Here is a 16,780-nt window from a genome sequence, read left to right on the forward strand (position 1 = left end):
ATTTCCAAACTTTGGATCTATATTTTAGATCCATTAGCTTTCACTCTGGTTTGTATTTTTCAAGCTTTGACTTCAAGTGCACATTCCTGAGTAGAAGATGTGTTACTGTGAAATAAAATGTCTGGTTTCTAATGGAGAATAAGTGGGTCAAACCTTGGATTTAAGTTAGCTGGCAGTAAAAAGTTTAAAACTGCCTGCCTTGGTGAGTACTTTCAAATCATGATTTAAAAATCTTACATTTTAGACTTGCCCTGCCATTTTGGTGTCTTTATGAATCGTAGGATCATTAAAGTTTTGTTACCAATAAAAGAGAAACCCTATGCAAAAAAATATTTATAATCCATGTGTTAGATATTCTGCAAAAGAAAATATCTGAAAATAAGAATAGCTTGTCTCAATGCAGTGGCCACTATGAACCCATTTTTCCTGAAATTACAAATCTCCATGTTAATGTACATCGCTAAATATTTTGTAAGAAATTATAACTCACTTTAATATTTGGTGCACATTTAATTTGAACATGAAACTAGGTGAAAATCCTAATGTTTGAAATGTACTCACACGTACTTGTCTTTTGCTTTCATATCTTGAAGTAGAATATAAATATAATGGAATTGAGGCCATAAACTACATATTTAATCAATTAATTTTCAAAGTGTGTGTATACAGGAATAATGCTTCATTTCCTATTGCATTTCAGAGAGGTACTCTGTTTAATGATTGAAAAAGTCTGATAATACAAATAAAACATTCCTACAATGAAACTTACTAAATATGTCTGTTTTTTTCAACAACTGATGATGGTGAAAAAATAAACTTGTACATAAATCCTAAGAGCAAATAGACAACCAGCCTCTCTTCCGAAGGATAAAGCAGGATATTTCCGCCCAATGGGATCTGCAGTGGTTGAAGAAATATAAAGGGGAAAAAAATACTTGTCCATAAAATACAATTCCTCTTGTAAATTTATAATCTAATAGGACAACACACGATTAATATTTGCCATTCAAGTCCAGCAACATTTATAGAGTAAGGATCTTTGAAGAGCTGGTGAAAAGGTGCAATCATTCAAACAACCTCTAAAAGCAAAGTCTGTCCATGCTTTGAATGTACAATTTCTGCATCGATGAGCAAACAACGATATTTGGCAATGTACACTGGATGAAGTTGACTTGTGTGTGGTGTCTACAATATAAAGTGAGCTACAAAAGATCAGAAATGCAGAAGTAGTTCACTACACTGTCCCGTCCTGCAATAAAACCACACATTTATTCAGTATGAGCAGTCAAATGAAACTTCCCTTTATTTCTCCCAATGGCCAAGCTGACATAAGTGAGAATGACAGTAATGGGGTGTTTGCATAGGTCAAACCGGTTGAACCACCCCAACATCCACCGGATCTCAGCGCTGCCCGGTGTAGTTGCGGAACCAGGAGGTGACAGAGGCAGCCGCAGAGGAGATCATGCCCCCTGCATTGCCAGCTGGCTGGGACGCCTGCATGCCGCTCTGGGACAGATCCATAGGCTGGGAAGGGATGTCACAGAAGCGAGGGCTTGGAACCGTCTCCCAGTCTATGCCCAAGTCTGTTTCTTCATCCGTCACAGCCTCGTCTCCGCTCTCCTCCGCCGGTCCAGCCGCCTCTGGTTCCACAAACTCCATAGAGTCTTCCAAGTCAGCACTCACCTCAAACGGCCCGGTTCTAGTGAACAAGAATGGAAAAGTTTGCAACACATTAGTTTACTACCATTCAAAGGTTTGGGGTCTGCAAGTTTTTTCTTCGTCTCATATGTTCACCACAGCTGCATTTATTTGTAAAAGCAATGATATTTGTGAATTATTACTACAATTTAAAACAACATTTACATTTAAATATATTTTCAAATATATTCCTTTGATGCAATGCTGAATTTCCAGCATCGTTACTCCAGTCTTCAGTCACATGATCCTTCAGAAATCATTCTAATATCATAGAAATCATTTATTATTATTATTGATATAAAAACCGTGTCACCTTTTTTTTCAGGATTCTTTGACGGATATAAAGTAAAAAAAAAAAAAAAAGAAAAGAAAAAAAAAGATTTTATTTGAATTAAGATAAAGTCTTTACTGTCACTTTTGATAAATTTACTGTGTCCTTTCTAATCAACGACAACAACAAAATCATACTGACACTAAAGTTTTTGAACAGTAGTGGAAAAATACATATATATTAAACAGAGACTGAAAAAAAGAAGTTTAAAGAGTTAAGAGTTTTATAATTAAAGCAAATAATTAAGACAACACTTTATTTTATCTATTGGAATTTATTTGGATCATAAATAATTGGCTATAACATAAATCGTGGACAATATAAAAGTAAAATGTTTCACTAAAGAACAGGGCAATGTAATTCCTCACCTGCCAAGTTTCTTGTTTGCTGGAGACACCAGAAACATTATATTTCTCAAAGTGTGGTGAGGATGAAGCAGCTCGCTGTCGACATGCTAAGATTCAATCATAAACATGAGGCGTGTGATCAGAATATGACTTCTCGGATCAGAGTGGTCTCAGTTTTGAGAAGAATTTACCTGTGAGAAGCAGAGGTGCAGGATGTTGGTGTTAAGTTTGTTTACGGCACGGGTGAAGCGGTAGCGGGTCAGATTATCACCGCAGAACTCACTGTAGAATAGAAAACAGAATAAAGGACATTCTTTTTTTTATATTATAATAAAAAGCTAGCTGTCAGGGCAACATTTATTATTTTCATTTATAGTCATTTAAAATCAAAAAATAATTAAAACTATAATAGACAATTAACATGCAGCTGTCACCTGTTGCACAATTTTTTCGGAAGGCTGACATCAAGAATATGAGACAGGATATTGATGAGCTGGGTAGCATAGCAGAGGGCGGCACTGACGGTGTGTGCCGGGTTGATGTGGTCCAACTCTATACAAGAAAATAAACGATCCTGTAAAATTAATATGTTAAATATCCTCTTTCCTTTAAAGAGGAACAGAAAGCATTAAAACTGAATGTACTGCATTTTGAAAGGATGTAAACATATATTTAGTTAACTATCACTGCACAGAGAAATAACAAATGGTTGGTTGGGTCGGGTAATAACACCACTCCAGCTTCCTATTTTCATGGTGAGTAACAAGCTCCCATGATGTGGGTTATTTTCTTTTTTTAAATGCTTTTTTAATGTTTCCTGAAGCATACTTATATTGTTAGTATGATGTTTACATTTAAAATTTAGAAATAAAAGGCATTTTTATATCCAGATTTCCTATATCTCTGGTTTGAATGCACTGAGGGGGCGTGTCTGCTGTGAGACTCTGTTGAAACAACTGTTGTGATTGGCTGACATCTTTGCATTCAAAATTTGTATTACATGTGGAACCGCTCTCAAAAACTTGTACTACTTTTTCTTTTTTTTTTACTATTACAGCTGTCGAGATTAATGAATCAAGGAAGTGTTGATTATTTTTAGATCTTTTCCCATCACGTGAAAGGCTGCAGTGATGAGTAGAGAGAGTCGGTTTATCGCATGAATGCAGTGATCTCATCATTGCAATGCATTTTCTCTCACAAAATGCTTTCACCACAACTAACAGCAAACACAGTATCGATATGAATACGATAAGAGCTTCGTAGTGCAGCATAACAGCGTCATTCATTATAACAGCAGTTTGTGTGCAGATATACTCGCGATGTGTGATTGACAGCCCCGAACAATATAAAGGGAGCGTTCTTTGATCGCTCTCTGTAGTTTAATCACAATTTAAATAACTGATTTGTTTCGTGCTATGCTACTAAGAGAAACAATGTGAATGTTGATCGTTTAGTCTCTGGCTTGATTCACTGATGCATAAACAGTATTAAACGATTTAGAAAGAAAGTCTGTGTGAACTTGAATGATTAGCTACACATCAGAAATCACTGATCACAGATCAGGCATTAATGAACACTGTTACTCACTGTTTGTGGCAGTGCTGTTGAATCCATATCATAAAAGTCTGTTTGTAACGCCTGTGCTGACATTGCGACTGAATTAAATGTAAATGTTTTGGAAGGCAAAGCAGAGAAAGAGGAGGTAACCTTTCCCCGTATAACGACAAAAGGGGAAGGTTCCAGATCGGCCCGTCTGAGCTCTCGTTTTCTCAAAGGCAGAGCAGGACACCCAGGGCTTTATTTACACCTATCGAAATGTCTAGCAACTGGGGGACCATAGACAGGCTAGGGAAACTCATATTAATGTTAAAAAAAACTCATAAAGTGTGATTTTCATGTCATGGGACCTTTAAACATTCATTTTTAAAAAATCATATAAAGTTTTAGAAGTTTGCTACAACTCAAAAATGGATTTAATGTTTGAGAGGTAGAGTAATTACCCATTAGTTGTGTACCTGGCCCCTGATTTCCACTCTTCTCCTCCACCCAGCTGTAGTAGGCCGAGCAGTCTCCATTACTGGGAAGTGTGACGTGTGGCCCAGTGATACTGATGCTTGTCTCTCCGTTCTGATCGTCCCAGATCCAGCGGCCGGAGCTGTAGGTGATTCGCCTCGCCTCTGCGAGTTCACTGACGGTGCTGGAGGTCAGAGCAAGGTCATTTTCAGCCTCTGCTGGGTCCCTGCAGGCCAGAAAGACTTCAGATTATTCATAATAAAGCATGTTTATTACTATTAATAATATGCTCATATTCAAAGACCATCCTAACAAGATTAGTTCATGCTCATTTATCACTGCCAAGTGATAGTAAGTTAATTACACAAAGAGTATCCAAGGAGCAAGCTGTTAAGTGTCACACTCAAAGAGCACATTCATAAGCAATTATTCAGTATGATTAGGGCGGCCATACCAGGTGAAAAAAAAAATGTCGCTTATGCTCAACAAGTCTGCATTTGGTCAAAACAAAAAAGTTATATTGTTAAATATCATTACAATTTAAAATAAGTTTTCTGTTTGAATATATTAAAAATAATAAAATGGAACATATTTAAAAATTAATATATCTGAATATATTTTAAATGTTTTTTATTCCTGTGATGGCAACCATTATTTCAGTCTTCAGAGTCAGTGTTGATGTACAAAACCTTAAAATTATTTGAATTTTTTTTTTTTTTAATTGTCCTTACTGTCAATTCTGAATAAAGCTATTAATTTCTTCAAAAAAAAACAGTAGTGTATTATTTTTCTGGTGTTTCAGTGGTGATTTAAACAATAAAACTGTACAGAAAATATGTACAAGACACATTTCAGACTCTATCAATTCCCCCTTTAAGGCTGTTCTACTAAACAAGCAGCGAAATTATGCTGTCTTGCAAGCTTACATGTTTTCACACAAAATCTAAGTTAGTTGACTTTTCTAGAATGCATTGCAAAAAGCTCAGTTAAAATATCATCATATCATATAATTTAATGTTCATTAGAATATGTTTATGCTCATCTAAATCTTCTCTGACCTGCTGCCCTGCTTCTCCTCCTGGATGTTGAAGATATGAGTGGTGACCTCCAGGATGTGCTCTCTCCGCACCTCAGCCAGGACCTCCAGCCTCCCCTGCAGCTCTTTGGATCTCTTCTCCAGGAGCTCACCTAGACGTTGGTTATGCCGCTTAATTTTGTCCCTCTTTTCCTGATGTCGGCTGGCCCTGCGCTGCAGTCGCTGCCCTTCCTCCTGGGAACGCAACAACAGCTCCTTGCCTAAGGTGAAGAAAAAGAAACATCCAAGACATCAAACAACAAATTGCTATTCTCAATGTGATTTATGCATGATTACACACTTTTCTCTTGGGATCTTTTTTGTTGTGATACTCACCACTCTTCACTTCTTCACTGCCGGTGCAGATGGCCTCCTTGAGTTGCTGGATTTTCATCTTGCATGACATGATTTTCCACCTCTGCGTTAAACAAAATACAAAACCATGATTGAGATAACTTTTTTAAAAACAGACTTATATAATTATATAATGCACAAAAATACTTACAAGCTGGTCCGCCTGGACCTTCTTGTCCATGGCTTTGATGACTCTGAAATAAAAGGAGAATTCAGACTGGGTATTATCTGTACATAATGTAGATTTATGCATTGCATAATGCTGATTTAATACCTCTGTTGAAGATTCTCCTTTTCATTTTTGAGCTTTTGTAGTCTTTGAAGCTTTTCTGAATACCTGATGACACAAAACAAAATAGCGAGTAAAACACATTTAACTTGCTATATATATATATATATATATATATATATATATATATATATATATATATATATATATATATATATATATATATATATATATATATATATATTGTTACATTTAGCAATATGACTCAGCTAAAGCTAACCAGGTCAACACATTGGCATAATCAAAAAACTGTCACAAAGTTTCTTTACAAAACTAAAATAAGCCACGACAACACTTTTAATAATGTATTTAAAACCTATTTAAATAACCAAGTCACTGACTTGTGACAAGAAAAGGAGAACGCAGAAACGTAAAAGTCTTTTATCTGACAGTTTGTTTACAAAGTTAGCAGTTAGCAACTTAGCATTCGATTCAAGGGCCGTGAATTAGCAAAATTATATCTAGCGTGTTCACAAAACGCATATATACGCCGAAAACACTTCAAATCAAGAGACAATTTATGCTTAAATAAAATAAATAACGTTAGATGAAAAACAGCTCGATAAACCTCAAAACTGATAGCATGCTAGAGTGAGCTGTGTTAGCATATGAATTAAAACACACCTCTCTGGATTTCTGCCGTCAAAATACACAAAATCGCCGTTGTGAATGCAGCGGGCGCAGGTCAGTCTGCGTCTGGCCGTGTTGCAGAGCGGACATCTCTCCACGGCTACAAAAAGCCCCTCCGCATCATCCAGAGCCTCCACCATGACCGCGGCAGCAGCGCTCACGCACGCCGGCTGAAGGTGCTGCGGAGGCGGCTTGGGTCGAACGGGCTCCCGGGTCTCTGAAGCAGACTCTGGATGATCTTCACCAGGCCCCAAAGCCCGGGGTTCGCCTGATAAGGGACAAGCCATGACGACACGGGTTCTATTAAGAATAGAAGTCCCTTAGAAACAATCACTGTAAGATTTACATGATTTGTAGTTGGAAATATGAAAATATAACCAGTAGTTCTGGTCCTAAGGTCTCTATGCCCAGCTGAGTGCAGTGGCTGTCTGCCCTACGCACCATGTGACGTATGTTGTTTGTGTATGTTTTGTCACGTGTGAGATGGTGGGGTCTCTTACAGAAAATTACAGTGATTACCATACTTTTAAATACCATAAAATACCATCAGCCAATACAAGGACTTTAATACCATAGTAATACAATATATTTTTCTATCAAAAAAACAAAATCGTTTAGTGTACGTTTGCAATTTTATTTTCTCTCTCTCTCTCTCTATTTATATATATCTACATCTCCATCTCTCTCTCTCTTTCTATATATATATATATCCTATCTATCTGTCTATCTATCTATCTATCTATCTATCATATATACATATATACATACATACACACATATATATATATATATATATATATATATATATATATATATATATATATATATACATACATATATATACACATACATACATACATATATATATATATACATACATACATACATACATACACACATACATATATATACATACATATATATACATATATGTATGTATATATATATGTATATAGGAAATAACACTTCATTTCATTGGTTGTGCAGAAGAGAAGTCTTCAAAGTTTATTTACCTGCATCAGCAAGTTCAACATGTACAAGAACGGTCATAAACGAAGTGGAAATGTCTCCACATGAGAGCCCACATAAGGCAAAGCTTAATATATCAACAAAACATTTATTTTTCACAGTAAGCTGTGAAATGCTCTGTTATTTCAGCATCCCTCACTAATTCAGACAACAAAGTAAACAAAGACATTAAACAAAGTGCAATAACAAAAGTTTTGATTAAATGATTGCATTCAATCCTTTCGAGCACCGCTCGTATATTTATACGAGGCACATCGTTATAGAGAAATATTCCCATGCAGCACATGTAATTGTAAGTGCAGCATTTCTATTGCTTCCTGAACCCTTTCAGGATGGGGTAAATATTTTCAAAGGCTTCGTAGATCTCGGACCGCTCTTTCGCACCTAAAAATCATGACAACATGAGGAGAATGAGTTTCAATTTCAGTGCAACACTTGGAATAGTTCCCCAAAATTGAAAATGTGCTTATGATTTGGAGATTTGTTTGTTTATTGATGAACTAGAGTCTGGTGGATTACTTGTATATTATTGTGATGTTTTTATCAGCCGTTTGGACTCTCATTCTGACGGCACCCATTCACTGCGGAGGATCCACTGGTGAGCAATTGATAAATATTTCCAAATCTTTTCCAATGCAGAAAAACTCTCGGACTGCACGAGGCTGAGTACATTTTCAGCTAATTAGCATTTTTTGGGTGAACTATTCCTTTAAAATTGGACTATGTGAGATAAGACTAGCAAATAAGACTATATATCAACTATACCTGTGAGCACTACTTTTCCAGACACAAAAATCAGCAGCACAATACGTGGCTTCACCATGCGATATATCAATCCAGGAAACAACTCTGGCTCATAGCTGGAGGGGTAAAATTGTTAAAGACAGATGTTACAAAGGCCACTTATATTGTGGGCCAGTAACCATCAAACGAAATGATGACAGACAGACAGACGCCTGTCCAGACCTGCTGAACTGCTGGTGAGTGAGGACCAGGCCTTCTAAGCGGATAGGAAAGCAGACATCACAACTTCCAACCATGTTTTGGATTTTGAAGTCAAGGAATTTGGCAGGGAAGCCAAGTTTCTGTACCACCCGGGCATATTTCCGTGCAGCAAGGCGAGATTGCTCCTCACTGCTTGGAAAGATAAACAAAGGGAAAGGCAAATATAGGGTAAAAGACACGTGTGAGACTAACATAGAGCTAAGTTTATCTATTTTACAGTTGTGCTACCTTAATGCATTATAGTTAAGAGTTCTGAATATATATTATGTATACCTCTTGGCCCCAGTGCAGACCATTTTCCCAGAGCTGAATATGAGAGCAGTAGTCCTTGGTTCACGGATCCTCATTATAACAGCAGCAAAACGCTATACATAGGCAAATTTTGGAGTTATGCGACTGAAAAGACTGGAAAATTTACCTAAAACACAAAGTTAAAGGAAGTTCCCCCAAAAATGTAAACGTTGTCATTTATTTTTACTCATGTCAACAGCATACAGAATAAACAATGACAAAATCTACAATAACTTTTCCTTTGTGTTTTGTCTATGATTTAATACAATTCTGTATAGTGTTGCATATATAAACTACAGTAGAAAAGTACCTTTGGGTTGTATTCAGCATTTCGAGCTTGAAGTGCAATAGATTTGAGATTCAGAGGGCAAGCAAGATTCACTGTTGACACAATATTCCTGTGTATGATCAAAAACAGGTTTGGAAATATAGTTTACAAAATTAGGATGGAATGGCTGGTGGTTCATAAAGTAATCACTTTGTACTTAAAGTAAAGTAGTGCATAGAACTTTATTCAAATCTAACTTAACTGCAGACATTTGGTTTACCTAAATCATAGAGTTTAAGCATTATACAGCCTTTTACACTCAAAGAACCTTTCACTGAACAGTTCTTAAAAGAACCATTTCTTATTTGTATAAAGCACATTTTAATAATCTAACTGTTTGTAATAATCAAACTTTTTTTGTGAAATCGAAAGTATGCAGAGAAGGTTCTTCATGAAACCAAATAAAGATCTTCATTATTTTTTTAGAGAGTAGCCATGTTTGAAAGGAAAAAAAAAGAAAATAAAAGGTTCTGGGCTTACACGATGCCATAAAATGTTAAAAAGAATCCCTGATACACATTCTTCACTTTTTATTTTATTTTAAATGTCTTACTGTAATTGCGGGATGATGCCTGAACTCTCTGCCACTGGGGTCATGGGGGTCATAGGGGTCATGGGAGTCATCGGGAGATTGAACTGCGAGGCATTTTGTGCAGGATTACTGGTGTCAGTATCTGCTTCTGTCGACTCTCTCGGAGGACAGTCCGTGTAAATGCCGCTGTCCTCATTCCTGCTGAGATTCTCAGCCTGTGACGGCTCATCTTGAGTGCTGAGTTCATCTGGTAAGAAGCTCAGGTCCAAGTCTTCAGTGAGATCTTTCTCTTGAGAGGCTAAAGAGGTCAGGAAAGAGGAATCTTGGATCTGTTGAGCTGGACCCTGTAGGCCCAGATCACCCTCAAAGTTGTAGTCAGGTGAAGCCTTAGTAGAACCAAAAAAAAAAAATAATAATACATAAATAAATAAATAATACATTATAGGATATAATGGTATAATACATCAATATAAATTTAAAGCACTATTTATTGTTCAAGGGAAACAAAATTCCAAATAAATAAATGAATACATAAATGACAAGGACATTTATGAAAAAATAATAATAATAAATGCACTAATAATATTTGAAAGTGTATAGCAATATTTTAGTCGTACTTTATTTTAAACTCAAATATTTTATTAATTTGCCATTTTTTCCATTTCTGTAGTAAGGTTTTGAATGTATTTATTCCTGTATTTCATACTGCCTCTTAAATATGCTGACTTTCTTATTTACAATTACTTAATTTGTTATAAGAACAAGTAGACTTGAGTGCATCTCGATAAGATTGACTATGTTTTCAGCAAACAAAGGCAATTTCAGACATTTATTTAAAAACTTACAGCAATAGTCTGGTCAAAGTAATTTTCGAGAGCTGAATCCACATCCATGTTCCTTAAGGTCCATTGGAAGTTAACCAATTTGCACGAAAAAAAAAAAAAAAACGAGAAAAGTATCCTAGTCCAAATAATAGTGCTGCCACTTTACCTGTGGATGTGATCTAATTGGCGTCAAGTGTGAAGCTACTCACACAGAGGCGTGACAAATCATGCCATTAAAACTATATATATATTATATAAAATATATATATTTATATTTTTGTTGTTGCATTCTGCGCTAACAATATAACAAAACGTTACTTTAAAAACATAAATAAATATTTTTTTCCTGAAGTGCAGTCTCCGGCCAGTAGAGGGAGACAGACACGACGCTGTAAACAGACACTTTTGCGCATGAGCGGAAGACAAACGCCATAACATGAACAACTGTTAAACATGTGAAAAGTGCATGCGAGCTGTCGCTTATCATTTTAAAACATTAATACTTCATTATATTGTATGAATAAGTAGGCATGCATGGGAAATAAGTATGAGTATTTTGAGCTGACAGAGGCATGTGAAAAATAACCAGTCAGTAACGTTATTAAGTTATTTTAATAGAAACATGTGTTATGGATGCAGTTAAAGAATGCTTGAGAAATTTTCCTAAAGAAGCAGAGGGTGAGTTCACTTACTGTTTATTGAGATCTGAACACTAACGATATATATTAATATGTTATAGTACAGAATATATTTTTTTGTGCACCAAAATATATAATTAAGCATTAAATGATAGATAAATAAAGAGCTAGTAAATATATTACCTCAAAATGATCTATATATAGATAGAATATTTACAAACTATTTTTTTATGTTAAAGTATTTATATTGGTGCAGAAAAAAATATTTTCTGTACCACAACATATTGTCATATCTTACCTTAAAAATAAAAGAAGTATATAAAATTGGGCTCAAGCGTAACGAAAAAAAAATGTTACTGTAAGTTTTTGTGTGTGTGTGCAAAAATAGTTTTTTTTTATATCAGTGATATCATTGTCTTCTCTTCCTTAGAGCTTTATCTTAATGATTCTGTGCCATACCTGGATGGGCCTCTCTCTCCACTTCAGTTTTATCGTGATTGGATTGGTCCCAACAAGCCCTGCATCATTCGCAATGCCTTCAGTGATTGGCCAGCTTTGTCTAAATGGAACCCCACCTATCTCAGGTGAGCCAATCAATGATCAGATCAGCCTGAGAGTTCTAACATTTAAACTTTCCATATTTTTGCAGAGAGAAAGTGGGCTCTAAAGTCATCAGTGTAGCTGTCACTCCAAACGGATATGCAGATGCCGTGAACGGGGATCGCTTTGTGATGCCAGAGGAGCGTCAGATGACCTTTAGCTCTCTTCTGGATATCATTGAGGGGAAAGTGAAGAGCAGTGGTGTGTTTTACGTTCAGAAGCAATGCTCAAATCTGACTGAGGAGTTACCGGAGCTGACGGGAGACGTACAGACTCACATCCCCTGGATGAGTGAAGCTCTTGGTAAGTCCACACATTTTGCATTCGTTATCTACCTGGACGTGCCTTTGATTGGTTAATGGCTGAATAATTCGAAATGTGGATTCTTATAATTTAGGAAAACAGCCTGATGCTGTAAATTTCTGGCTTGGGGAGGAAAGCGCTGTCACATCAAGTGAGTTTGTCTTCATTTGTTTGTAAACGTGAAATATTGTAAACCAGTGGGCCAAAACAAGCATTAACATTAACTAAAAGAGCAAAAATATTAAATTAACTCCCTCAACAAATAATTTGCTTTCCATGAAAGAACCAGAATTCCCACAGAAATCTTATATATGAGGTAGCCTATGGGTATTTTAATAATGAATAAGAATTTTTCTTGATAGGCCAAGCTCTAAAATATGTTATTTAGTAGAAATTGTGAGTAAAAAATATTTTTTTAAATACAGTACTTTAAACCTTTAAATATTGTTGTGGACAATAGGGGGCAATGTAGTCAAAACGTCTTTAAACACTAATTTATGTAATCAGTTTTGTGAGCAAGCACTATTCTATTCTATTTTTTTTCTCTGTAGTGCATAAAGATCATTATGAGAACCTGTACTGTGTGATCTCTGGACAGAAAGAGTTTATTTTGCTTCCGCCGACTAATAGACCTTTCATACCGTATGGTAAGAAGTTGTTTCTTTATCCAGCTATTTTATTTTTCTAGTTTAGCTTTTCAACAAGAAAATGGCCTCAGGACCATCTATTGGCATTGTGTATTATTTCCTCAACACAGAGCTCTACCAGCCAGCGACATACAGACAGAAAGAAGATGGCAACTTTGAAATCGTGGATGAGGAAGATTCAACTAAAGTGAGTTTATATAACTTATAAATGCTTATTGAAATGTAATTGTATATTTTACATTCATTTTATTTATGATTCTACATCTTTTAAATACATCTTGAAACCTTTATAAAAAAGAATCCTGCAATCTTTCAGGTGCCCTGGATCCCTCTAGACCCCCTGAACCCAGATTATGATCGATATCCCTCCTACAGGCTGGCGAAACCCCTGCTCTGCACGGTGAAAGCTGGCGAGATGTTGTACCTGCCCTCTCTCTGGTTCCACCATGTTAGACAGTCTCATGCCTGCATAGCAGGTTGGTGATTTGACCGCCAATAATATTGCAAACAATACCAGCTTGGCTTGCAAATTCTATTCTGTATTTTAGTTTCACTGTAGAACGTAACTAATCATGAATGAATCTGCTATTTTTGTCTTGACAGTGAATTTCTGGTATGACATGGAGTATGATATCAAGTACAATTACTTCCAGCTTGTGGAGTCCTTGACAAACACTGTTGGATCACTGTGAGGGTTCAAAGGTGAAGATTTGGCTGATGGCTTTACACGTGGCGACTTCATGAGATATGCATGTACATTTCCCCTGATATAGAATATATCTTGCAATAAACAATGCAGTTTAACATGTAATAAATACAGTTTTATTTGTTTTAATTTCCTTGAGAAAGAGATTTCAGGTGACAGAGAATAGAAACACTTGACTTCGGTTTGGAGCGAAAGGTAAGACAAAGTCACAAGTTTCCAAAAAGAAACAGTCTTCGAGAGCACTGGTCCATCTGTAATGCTAGAATACATCTTGATCAACTGTCATTACGTTGGATTAAAGCAGAGCTGGTCACCACAGAGGGATAGCGCTGAAAGCAGAAGGTTTGCATGATTGTTCATGAAGAGCAGGTCAAGTGTACAACAATGCATTCTAGTTCATGGAGCGAGCCAACCATAAATTCGGCCTTTCTTCATGCATGTGCAGTATATTCATGCTGATTCTGACAGCACTTTTGTTACTGATGCAGTCTTACTGTACGGTTTTCACTTCTGCTACATCACTACCCCACTAGCTAGCTAAGTCAAGTTTGTTTGGGCTTACGTTAAATATTATTTAATCTCATGCATTTTCAGTCTTGATTAAAGCCATAGCACTTGTGATGAGATGGCAAATAAGAGCTGCATACAATAATGGATGTAAATGAATCTATTTAACTACAAGTCTTCCAGTGCAATCTGCCATTGGTGAAAAGGGGTATGTAACAGTTGGGTAAAAATTTGCATTGTTGTTGCAATTGCACATTGTTAATAAATTTGTACCAAAATACAAAAGAATGTGGCAGAGGTGGAACTAAGCATCAAGTCAATAAATACAATTTATGCATCTCAGACACCAGGCAAGTTGCAGCTGAACTTGTTGCAGTTTTGACTTAAGCTGGGTGTACACTGTGCAACTTTTTTTTATGTCACATCATACGATATGACGCCTGTGAGAAAAAGCCATGTCGACTGAATTTTATGTCAGGCTCTATGATATAAATCTTTGGTCACCAATTATGGCATCAACTTAAGCAATCAAAGACTATCAATTTGTCCCATTGACAAAAACATATTTTAAGATCCCAAAATCGTACAGTGTGCACCTGGCTTTAGCTTGGATTTGTATCAGTAGAAGAGCTGGACACATTAAAATATGTGAAGGTCCATCTCTATAAGAAGTAACAGTACACTTAACATATTACGCCATCATTTTGAATTAAGCTTAATGACAAAAAAAGTGCCTTATTGTACATTATCAATTTTATCACGGAAAAAGAAAAGTTGTTTCAAGCAGAGGTCAGAGAAGCAACACCTTAACCTATTTAGCAATGGATTGTGGGAAAGGCTGGAATACAGAGTGTTTTGTTTAGCTCTTGGGAAAATAACAGCACATCACATAACAATAAAACACCTTTAAGAAGTCATAATTGGAAAAGTTTTTTTTTTCTGTAAAAATGCTTTTCAGGATAAGTATTTTTAAAAGCAAAGTTCTGTAAAACCTGTAAACTGTTCTCATAATTTGTGCACAAAAGTTCAACGAACTTAATCTACTTGGCTATTGCAACTCTATCGTCACCAGAACATTCAATTCAAATTAAGTTTTTTTTTTTTTTATGGCAGTCTTGTTTTTGTCACAATCTGCAACCTAGAATTAATTTATTAGAGGTGGACAACATCCAAATATCACTGATCATTTTGATATATAACCTGCTTGAATTACAAATTCCAGATTCATTCCTTCAAACAAATTGCTGGTCGCGATTAAGGCACCCGTATCCATGAGACAGTTACTATTCAAGTAGAAAGAAGTCCTGCAAATAAAACCATACAAAATCATTCTTCGAATCCCCCCATTTTTTTCTCTGGCACCCAACTGACTCTGCTGGGCATCAGGACATTGACACTATACAACACACAAACGTTAAAGAGCCTCTGTGTGACTCAATAACCTATCACATGTGAATAAATATGAACCCCAACAATCCCAATTCAACTTGAGAGTATCAGCACAAACACAACATACAGTAAAAAATCATTCCATAATAAAAGGTAAAAGTGAGACAAATCTGCCTTGCTAAGACGTCTAGGGATACCGGTCCCTTCGTAAGAGAGTACTGAGAATTTCTAAAAATATCAAATACAATGTTCAAATAAACGGTGGTTGCTGGAAATTCATCTCAACAAGAGTTTGTTTTTACACATGACAGAATATTGTATCCATATAAAATGGTTATTCGTCTTTTAAGACGATTACCACTGAATCAATTTTGCTGTACCATGCAGTTAACAAAACCATATAATCAATTTCTCTCCCTGATGCCATGTAGGTCATTCAACAGTTACGATGGCCAAACTATCTGCATGCATTTTTAGTAGCAGGGCACAACACTTTGCAAAGGGTGAGAAAAGTCAGGAGTGTGTTGCTGCCATAGTAGCATGCTAAACAGGGAGGTAGGATAGTAGAATTTCTTTTCAATCTCTTTATTTAAAAGCTCCCCGCTATTTAAAAAAGTCTGCTGTGCAGTCTCATGGCTTGGAATCCTGTTGCAACCACAGCGCACATAGAAATCAGATTTTGTTGTCCATCCTCTTCTCCACTGCACTGAGCAGCAGTCTGGAGTACTGCTCTAAAAGGGCAAGTGTCCTGTCGTCACCTAATGTTGCATCACTGTTAGCTATTGTGCGCACAGTGCAAGTGCTGGGAGATCTTGAAGGAGTGCATGGTGGCAGGCAATTCAGTTCGTCTCTCATCGTCTCAAATGCTTCGGCCAGCACATGTGCCATTTCCTGCTGCTCCTCACTGGAGTCGGAGGAGTTGCTTAGCTACAGGAGCGCACACACATAAGCAAAGTTAGATTTAAGTCACCCGCACAAAACAGTTTAGGCAGACGTGTAGGCTGAAGTGCAGCCTACTCTACAATTACATATGAATGTGGCCAAATGATAACATACCATTTTGTAGAGGTGGGAGGCTCTTTTAAAACTGCTCTGCAATTCATTGGCAACCAGCCTGCAAGAATCCACACTGAGAGATGTGTCTGCAGAGGAGAAACCGAGCTCTGTTAGAGTCAAACTGTGTCTTAAAATGAGCGGAGCAACAAATACACAATTTTAACTGAGCATACAAAGAAAAGTAAATC

At 36.5% G+C, this 16,780-nt stretch overlaps 4 protein-coding genes across 10 annotated transcripts in view; 1 reads left to right on the forward strand and 3 right to left on the reverse strand.

The window, feature by feature from the left end:
• Nucleotides 1-686: 686 nt before the first annotated feature.
• On the reverse strand, nt 687-7,205 carry atg14 (autophagy related 14). Of its 4 annotated transcripts, none has more exons than XM_026286485.1 (11): nt 7,116-7,205; nt 6,732-7,005; nt 6,093-6,155; nt 5,970-6,012; nt 5,801-5,882; nt 5,448-5,685; nt 4,377-4,615; nt 2,811-2,928; nt 2,568-2,658; nt 2,398-2,483; nt 687-1,699 (listed from the first exon to the last, which is right to left on the reverse strand). In XM_026286485.1, exons 2-11 carry the CDS (start codon nt 6,875-6,877, stop codon nt 1,402-1,404), a joined length of 1,404 nt encoding a protein of 467 aa, XP_026142270.1. In that variant the 5' UTR covers nt 6,878-7,005; nt 7,116-7,205; the 3' UTR covers nt 687-1,401. The 4 variants fall into 4 exon arrangements, with proteins under 4 accessions (XP_026142270.1, XP_026142268.1, XP_026142267.1 ...); XM_026286483.1 differs by having other exon boundaries at nt 6,732-7,037; nt 7,116-7,187; XM_026286482.1 differs by having other exon boundaries at nt 6,732-7,194.
• Nucleotides 7,206-7,721: 516 nt separating this feature from the next.
• On the reverse strand, nt 7,722-10,923 carry tbpl2 (TATA box binding protein like 2). Of its 2 annotated transcripts, none has more exons than XM_026286841.1 (7): nt 10,768-10,923; nt 9,944-10,308; nt 9,373-9,460; nt 9,045-9,136; nt 8,733-8,900; nt 8,532-8,626; nt 7,722-8,150 (listed from the first exon to the last, which is right to left on the reverse strand). In XM_026286841.1, exons 1-7 carry the CDS (start codon nt 10,813-10,815, stop codon nt 8,074-8,076), a joined length of 933 nt encoding a protein of 310 aa, XP_026142626.1. In that variant the 5' UTR covers nt 10,816-10,923; the 3' UTR covers nt 7,722-8,073. The 2 variants fall into 2 exon arrangements, with proteins under 2 accessions (XP_026142626.1, XP_026142624.1); XM_026286839.1 differs by having other exon boundaries at nt 8,733-8,903.
• Nucleotides 10,924-11,169: 246 nt separating this feature from the next.
• Nucleotides 11,170-15,310, forward strand: jmjd7 (jumonji domain containing 7). The gene is made up of 8 exons (XM_026286498.1): nt 11,170-11,424; nt 11,815-11,968; nt 12,034-12,287; nt 12,382-12,438; nt 12,839-12,934; nt 13,045-13,121; nt 13,251-13,410; nt 13,538-15,310. The coding sequence occupies exons 1-8, from the start codon at nt 11,376-11,378 to the stop codon at nt 13,624-13,626; spliced, it is 936 nt and encodes a 311-aa protein (XP_026142283.1). The 5' UTR covers nt 11,170-11,375; the 3' UTR covers nt 13,627-15,310.
• The window catches only part of mapkbp1 (mitogen-activated protein kinase binding protein 1), a 43,844-nt gene continuing 40,813 nt past the window's right edge, over nt 13,750-16,780 (reverse strand). For all 3 annotated transcript variants that reach the window (XM_026286495.1, XM_026286496.1, XM_026286494.1), the window contains 2 exons: nt 16,593-16,678; nt 13,750-16,463 (listed from right to left, as the gene is read on the reverse strand). In XM_026286495.1, coding sequence (XP_026142280.1) covers nt 16,209-16,463; nt 16,593-16,678 — 341 coding nt within the window. In that variant the 3' untranslated portion in view covers nt 13,750-16,208. The remainder of the gene's footprint in view (nt 16,464-16,592; nt 16,679-16,780) is intronic.

Source organism: Carassius auratus, chromosome 17 (genome assembly GCF_003368295.1).
Source record: "Carassius auratus strain Wakin chromosome 17, ASM336829v1, whole genome shotgun sequence".
Lineage (NCBI taxonomy): Eukaryota > Metazoa > Chordata > Actinopteri > Cypriniformes > Cyprinidae > Carassius > Carassius auratus.